At 53.0% G+C, this 8351-nt stretch overlaps 1 protein-coding gene across 1 annotated transcript in view; it reads left to right on the top strand.

Moving 5' to 3' along the window:
* Positions 1-258: 258 nt before the first annotated feature.
* Positions 259-8351, top strand: part of SMS (spermine synthase) — a 172224-nt gene continuing 164131 nt past the window's right edge. The window contains exon 1 of the mRNA XM_088451598.1: positions 259-433. Within this exon, the coding sequence (XP_088307724.1) occupies positions 385-433 (49 nt within the window). The 5' untranslated portion in view covers positions 259-384. The remainder of the gene's footprint in view (positions 434-8351) is intronic.

The following is an 8351-nucleotide window of genomic DNA, read 5'->3' as shown; positions in this document are numbered from 1 at the left end:
ACTCTGTTTACTTAAAAGAAAAAATGAAGTGTAATCTAGAAGAACACCTCTGCACTTTCTTGGCATGTTGATGAATGTTAGAACTGCAGATGCACTGGTCTAATACTTTATGTTTAGATAATGATTTGACTTATGACTGTGTGCATGCATAATCATGAAGCATGCCTGGTAAGAAGAGCCTCATTGCCTGCTACTCCTCCTCCCTTGCTGTGTGTGTATTGTTGCATTAGCATTAGACACAGACAGTCACAAGCTGCAGTTCCTCCCCTCCGGTCTGAGCCCGGGCGCAGTGACTCTCCCCAGCAGCAGCCTGTCTCAGTCTCAGCCTCTGACACAGCAGCAGCGGCCGCCTCTCCCAGGCATGGCACAGGGCTCTAGCTCACTATGGCAGCAGTGCGACAAAACACCCTCGACTTCCAGCTCAGTGGCACAGGTACAGTGCATGGGTGGGGGCCGTATGTAATACAATGCGTGCTATAGCTGAGGGGGAGGGCACCGGACTTCTTCCATTCTGCTGGAGGCACCCGCTGTACATTACGCTGCAGGCGGCATCATTTTAGTAATCAGTATTCTCTGCACACCCATGGAGGTTTGTCCCTGAAGGTGACAGTCGCACAGGAAGTTATGCCTTAAACCACTTATATATGCAGATTACGCTTCTGTGAGCAATGCATGATGCAGCCACTACTACATGTGTGGGGGCTCTGCTGGGACCTAGCGGAGCTGGAGCAGGCATGCAAATATGTTATGTTACCAATGCCCTGATGATTCCCTCACCGTATTGCGTTTCACGGTTAGCAGATAACGGAGAAGTGGCTGAGGGGGGCGAAAAATGGGTTTGCTCATAAACCTTCTGTGGGGCCTTATCAGTCACTATTCTGCACCTCGGGGTTTGCAGCTATTATTACCTTGACAGTATTTATGGAGCAGACATGGGCACGCCAGGCCTCAGCAGTGCCTGTAGGTGCAGGAGAGAGCTGCTTTATTATGGGCTGTAATGTTATTATTATGAGCTTGCAATGTTGTGTCTGCCGCCCGCCTGACCTTTGTGTGCCTTCCCCAGGTCTGCAGCTGACACACAAATGGGACAGTGAGGAGTATACAAGGTGCTTTGCTTTTAGCGTGGTTGGCATATTTTCCAAATGTCCCTAATTTCAAGGGACAGCCCGGGCTATAAAGTATTGTCTCTGGATATTGCACTATTTGTCAGTTTAAAATAACTACAGTATGTAAATCAGAATCCTTTTTTTCTGCATATTATATGTGAGCCTTAGCTTTCTTATTGTACACACACACGCGCGTGCAATTAGATGGGAGGGGGATGAGTTTCCATTGCAACGCTGCCAATGGCACCGCAACTCTTATTTTTGTATGGGAGTTACCGTAAGTGCGGCATATAGCACTTACTCGCGCCCTAAAGGAGAATATGCTCCCTACAAAAAGCATAAAAATGACAAGCACATCAGCTGCAACCCGATTTCCACTACTATTTTGTAGGATAAGATCATCAGAAGCTTCAACTCTAACAAACACCGGACAGGATGGAGGGGGCCATTCAAAGCGCGTCGCTACGGCAACTTTGTCTGGATATCCTACAGCGGGGAGTGCCAATTTTCTTATATATGTACTGAATATATACACTTCAAAAGAACCGCCCTCAGGGGCAACAATAGTAATTAATGACATATTTACCAATATTTCATTTATTACCTGTAAGGGCCGCTCTTACCGGGACTTCTGGGTCTATGATCCTGAAGCTCTTCCGGCATCCTTTTGCGCCGCGGGAGGGTGCTGGGATGGATCTGATTGGATCCCTCTTACAGCACTCTGCGGAAAGAAGCCCATAGGTTTGTATGGGTGATGCCAACAGGAAGATGGCAATACAAACCACAACCTAGGTGGGCTTGGTGCATATGAGAAATGCAGTCAAACACGCATTTTGGGGGTTTAACCGCATTTCTCAGGTTGCTGCATCCCGCCCTATGTGCATTCACATTCGGGCACTGGGGCACGTTGCATATTTGTTTAAGAGTGGAGGTAGAGTTTGGATATATCTGTCTGTCTGCCCGCCTGTCTGTCTTCAAATTCAATGTACAATACATGTTTGTAGTGCTTTAAGGTTCACATGGACATGCGTAGGATCAGCAGCAAAGTGTCCCTCCTAAATTATGTTCAAATGTTGGCAACTACAGTATATGTGGGGCATTTCTAGCCCCAAAAAATGCATATCAAAAGATGGGTATCGATTTGTGATGTGTTATGACATATATTGTGTGATGGGCCTGATTCTGAGTTGGGAATAAAGCAAGAAAGAATAATACCCCTTTTCCACCAAAATTCCAGGTCTGACTAGGAGTTGGAACAGGGTTCCTATCCGGATCAGACCCAGAATTTAGCCGGCGCCGACTCGGGATATTCTCGAGTCGGCGCCGCTCGCACCGCAGTCGGGTCTGCATAGACCTGGCTTTTCCACCGTGAAAGTGGACGCTTGGAGATGACGTCATCTCCAAGCGCCATTGAAGCCAGACCAATCGGGCCGGCTTGCGGCACACTGCAGGTCATCAAGACCCAGAGTGCGCCGTACACACAGCAGGGTTTCACGGGCTACACCCGTGTTAAACCCTGCTATTTACCTGGGTTGGATTGCCGGGTCACACGGAAGGGCTGTTTAGCGTGCAAGGAGGCTTGATGTATGTGGACACATCTGTATGTGGGCTATATGCAACAGCAGCCAGTATACTATTTACCCTGCATGCAAAATAATGTATGTATTTGCACATCTTGCAATGGTTTGGCCAGATACACAGTAACTTGCTCCTTTATTGCTTTATTCCCAACTAAGAATCAGACTCTATGTTCTATATATAAGTTGTTATGCAACAATGTCATGCATTTAAAGTTTGCCGACATGACTAACTATTGACCATTGCAAAGCATAGGGGCATATACAAACTTACTTACTGGTCCGTTGGTCTCCACGGCTCCCGGTCATCTCCCCTCCATCTTTACACTGGGGAGGGGGCTGCTGCGAGTCGAGGGGACTGCTAGGAGGACAGAAGAATGTTTGAAGGGGAGGTGGCTGCTGGGGATGTAGTTCTCCCTGCAGCTGCCTTCGGGGGGGTGCTCACACAAACCAGGGGGTCACACTCACACACAGTCACACATACTTACACACACCGCTGCAGCAGAAGATCGGATCCTGATGCTGGGGGAAGAAAACACTGCTTCGGAAGGTGAGTAACTACTGACTAATTAAGCTAATTGGAAACTTCCAATTGCTTAATTAGTAATTGGGAGGTGTGCTGCCGGGGTCTCAGAGCATTTCCCGATCATTTTTCCTTAAAGTATGGATTTTAGGAAATATTGGTAGTGTTCTGGAGGTACAAAACCCTGCCGCCACTCTGAAAATGAGAAACCCTGAACGTAATTGAATAACAAAAATCTCGCATCTGCAGGAAAAACCCAGCAGGTACGGGATTTTTGCCTTTCTCGCACCTAATTGTATACCCCCTATAGTATATTTCTGTTAATACTCAGCAGTTTTAACTTCAAAAGCCATGTTTGTTTATTATGGTGCTAGCATTGAGGCTATACAGCAACCTATCAGCAACTCTTCTCCGGGTGCTGTGTCTCGGCTCATGTGTGATGGGCTTAACAGCAGTCCCACTTGTTCGCGCCCACCTCTGATTGGCGCACGGCACCAGCTGCCTTCCCATGACTCCCTATTGGAGGAGCCCTGAGCGGAGCCGCCGTTGCTTAAAAAAATAGTTTCTACTTCAGGGTCCATAGGGTATCCACAGGATACCTTGGGGTATAGGTGTGACGTCAGTCGCAGGGTACCAAAGAGTTAAGCTTTCAGCCTCCCAGGATGCACTAGGTCCCCCTCCTATACCCCGCCCCCGAGCCAAGGCATCCCAGTTTAGTTTGGTGCCCGGCCGGAGTCGGGTGCACCTGTTGGAATGGGGGCTAGAAGAGCCCCTGAAGCTTTTTCTTCATGCAGCTGTGGCTGCACATCTGGATGAACAGCATGGACAGTCAGTCCTGACGTCCATGCTGTCTTCCCTACACCCCGCCGGTACCAGAACGCCGGTACTGATCCGGGGATGCTGGTGGGTATCTGGGGTCACAGCTAGCGGTGACCCCAGATGTTCCGGACCATGGCCGGATTCAAGGGGGACAGAGGTAAGCAGGGGTGTCCCGCGGTGGATCCCCGCTGATCACATGGTCCTAAGTCCCCAGGCAGGGGGCTCCCTGGGGACTGGCTGCAGCATGGAGCCAGGCGACCAACCTGCGCTTCCACTACCCCCTGGGACAGCGGACCGCAGCAGAGCGGTAGCGCTGCGGCGTCCCAGGGGTTAAATGCATGCCAGGGGAGCGCGCCTTCCCTGTCTCACAGCCGGCGCCTCCCCCGCTGCACACAGCCCTCTCTGCACTGTGCTGACTGGCCCTGTGTCAGCGCTCCTCCCCCAGGCCAGCCTTCTCTCTGCTCCTCGGCCGCCATCTTTTCTGAAGCATGGTGAATGCTGCTGGAAGCCTGCATTGGAAGCATCGTGGTCTGGGTCCCCCCGCATAGCTCTCCTCCGCTGTGGTCAGGTCTGTGTATGCAGCGCTGTGTTCTACCAGGCCCTGTGTCTGTGTAGTTGAGTGATCAGCGCTGTTAGTGCAGGAATTGATTTTCTTTGCATTGTATGTGACTGTGCTAGCGCTGCTGCCTGTAACTTTTCTTCTCAAGACTGTCAGCTTTATTACTGTCCCTGTTCTTTCTGCTAAGCCCTTGCGGTGCGGTGCTGCAGGGTGGTCTCTCGCCTATTTAATATATAATTGGTGAGAGGGGTCACATACGTGGTGCCATCATGTCTGAAAGTGATTTTCCCCTCCGGCTACAGTGTACCACGCGTAAAGTACCGTTAGCGGAAGGGGAGGGTAGCGCGGAGGGCCTTTGCCGGCAGTGTTTGTCCATGGCGCGGCCTCTTACGGTTACAGCACCGGTACAGGAGCCGCCCTGGGCTTGTTTCGCTCAGGCGCTAACAGCTTTAGTGGGCCAGTTAGCTCCGCAGCCCGCGTTTACTCTGATGGGTTTGTCCCAGCAGTCTGTGGTGTCGTCAGCCATGCAGGGTTTCCCACGACAATTGGTGGTACCCCACAGTCTCCCTATTTCCCTGCTCCCGGTTTCTCAGGAGCCAGCGTGGGTTAACTCCCTGACGAGTTCTGTACAGCACTTGTCGGATGTGTTGCAAGGGGAGTCTGTGATGCGGCCTCATAAACGGCCGGTGGCGTCTCTGTCCGCTCCTTATGAGGATGACGAAGGGACGTCTGATGATGGGGAGATTCTGGATCCTTACGATCAGGAACCTCTCCATACTAAGGACGCTGATGCTAAGTCCAAAGTATATATTCCTGGACTTATTCGGGCGGTCTGCACAGCCTTGGTGATTGAGGACGAAGTTCCCCCAGCGGCTAAGTCTAAGTATGCCTTTTTCAAAGACGTGAAGGGCGATGCCACAGTCTTTCCTCTTTCGGGTCAGTTGGTGGACCATTTAGAGGAGGCGTGGAAACAGCCTGGCAAAAGATACCAGCCGCAGAGACGCCTGGCGGTGGCTTATCCGTTCGCGGATAATTATTTTGCTAAGTGGGAATCCCCTCCACAGGTGGATTCTCACGTGACCCGTCTTGTCCATAGTGCCACATTGCCGATGCCATCCATGTCCTCCCTTAAGGATGCTACGGACCGCAAGGTGGAAATCTGCCTGAAGTCCGCTTATTCCCTTGCGGGGGGGGCAGCACGGCCGGCTATGGCCATTTGCTGGGTTGCCAGAGCGATGGAACGCTGGGCGGATTCATTAGAGGCTTCTTTTGATTCCGACTGTCCGGCCGAACAGGCGGAGTTGATTGGCAATCTTCGTGATTCGGCCACCTACATCAACGAGGCGGCTCTAGACATTAGTACTCTGGTGTCTAGAATTTCTTCAGCAGCTGTAGCTGCTCGTCGCACCTTGTGGCTGCGATCCTGGAAGGCGGACGCAGATTCCAAGAAGGGTCTGGAAGCGTTGCCGTTTACCGGAGAAGTTCTCTTCGGTCCGGATCTGGATAAGATTGTGGCCACGCTGGCTGCAGCCAAATCGGCTTGTCTCCCGTCGGCCGCTGCTCCTTCTGGTTCTGGACCATCGTCCTTTCGGTCATCTAGGGCCCAGGGCAGGCCCAAACCACAGTCGCTTCCTCGTCAGGCTGGCCCTAGGAAATCGGTCAAGCCCCGGAAGCAGGCATGGAGTACCAGATGTCCGGCCCCCAAGCCAGATGACAAGCCTGCGGCCTGACGGTCCGGGCCTCCCTTTGGGGGATCCCAGGGTGGGAGGCAGCCTGCTGCAGTTCGCCCAGTGTTGGTCGGTCACTACAACAGACACTTGGGTTCTGGAGGTGGTCTCCCACGGGTACGCCCTCTCCTTCCGGCACAGATCCCCGGCTCGATTCTTCACCACGGGTCTACCATCAGACCGGAACAAGGCTACGGAGCTGCGGAAGGTATTGCACACTATGCTCCAGGCTGGAGTTATAGTGCCTGTTCCATTCTCCCAGAGGGGCCAGGGTTTCTATTCAAATCTTTTTTTGGTACGGAAACCCAATGGGTCGTATCGTCCGATTCTCAACCTCAACCTCTCAACCTCTTTGCGGGTACCGAAGTTTCGGATGGAGACCCTACGGTCCATCATTCTGGCGCTGGAACCTGGGGACTACATGGTGTCATTGGACATACAGGACTCTTACCTGCATGTCCCTATTCTTTTGCGCCATCAACAGTTCCTCAGGTTTGCAATCCGCAGCGACCACTTCCAGTTTCGGGCGTTACCTTTTGGCCTGGCGACAGCACCGCGTGTTTTCACCAAGGTGATGGCGGTCATGGCGGCTTCTCTGCGGCTGCAGGGAGTCCGCATGTTGTCGTACTTGGACGACCTGTTATTGGTGGCGGGATCTCCAGAGCTCCTGTTACGCCACTTGGACCTGACCATTGCCCTGCTGCAACGGCACGGCTGGCTAATCAACTGGCAGAAGTCCACTCTAATCCCGTCTCAGAGGATTCTGCATCTTGGAGCCTTATTGGACTCGGGACAGCAAAAGATCTTCGTGACGGAGGAAAAGATCTCTGCTTTACAGTCAAGGGTGCGCAGTTGTCTGCACAGCCGCCGGGTGTCTCTACACTCGGCGATGAGGTTACTGGGCTCCATGGTGTCGGTGTTCGACATGGTGGAATATGCCCAGTTTCACTCCAGACCTCTGCAGCACCTGATCCTGTCAAAGTGGAACGGGCTGCCTCAGTCTCTGAAGTCCCAGACGATTGTGTTCACCCCGGAGGTTCGCCTGTCCCTTGCTTGGTGGTTACAGACGACCCACCTCAGCGAGGGACGTCCGTTCTGGGTTCCAAATTGGGTCCTGCCCTGTTCCAGGGCAGGTGGACGCCGAAGCGGAGCTTCCAATCAATATCTTGGAACTCCGTGCGGTCTTCAATGCTCTCCAGCAGGCACATCGGTTTCTCCAGGGTCACCCGGTACAGGTCCAGTCGAACAACGCTACCACCGTGGCATACATAAACAGGCAAGGAGGAACCCGAAGCCGGGCGGCTCTCGTAGAGGTGTCTCGGATCCTGGTTTGGGCTGAGCGCTATCTTCCGGCCATATCAGCGGTCTTCATCCCGGGAGTGCTCAATTGGGAGGCGGACTTTCTAAGTCGCCAGGACGTTCATCTGGGGGAATGGTCCCTGCACCCGGACGTTTTTCAACTACTGGTGGACAGATGGGGTCTTCCAGAGATCGACCTCATGGCGTCCCGGCACAACAACAAGTTGCCGGTGTACGGGTCTCGCACAAGAGACGAAGGGGCGTCTCTGGTGGATGCTCTGTCCGTCCGGTGGACGTTCCGGTTCGCATACCTGTTCCCTCCGGTCTCCCTTCTTCCACGGGTAATCCGGAAATTCAAACAGGAAGGAGGGACGCTCCTGTTGATAGCTCCCGCGTGGCCCAGACGGCACTGGTTCTCAGACCTTCAGGGTCTGTCCGTGGACAGTCCTCTGCGGTTGCCGCTACGACCGGACCTTCTGTCTCAGGGTCCTTGTCGTCACCCGGACCTGACTCGGCTGTCTTTGACGGCGTCGCTGTTGAGACGGCCATGCTGAGGTCCCGGGGGTTTTCCAGCTCTGTGGTACGTACCATGTTGCGAGCTCGGAAACCGTCTTCCGCGAGGATATACCATCGCGTGTGGCATACGTTCTTCCAGTGGTGTCGACCGAGAGGTTATGCACCGCGGGAGTTTCGTCTGTCTCGGATTCTCGCCTTCCTGCAAGCGGGACTAGATCATGGGCT

The sequence above is a fragment of the Taudactylus pleione genome, unplaced genomic scaffold (genome assembly GCF_031769625.1).
Source record: "Taudactylus pleione unplaced genomic scaffold, aTauple2 ptg000026l, whole genome shotgun sequence".
Lineage (NCBI taxonomy): Eukaryota > Metazoa > Chordata > Amphibia > Anura > Myobatrachidae > Taudactylus > Taudactylus pleione.
The sequence above is the reverse complement of the archived record's forward strand: the minus strand, read 5'-3'. Positions and strand labels throughout refer to the sequence as shown.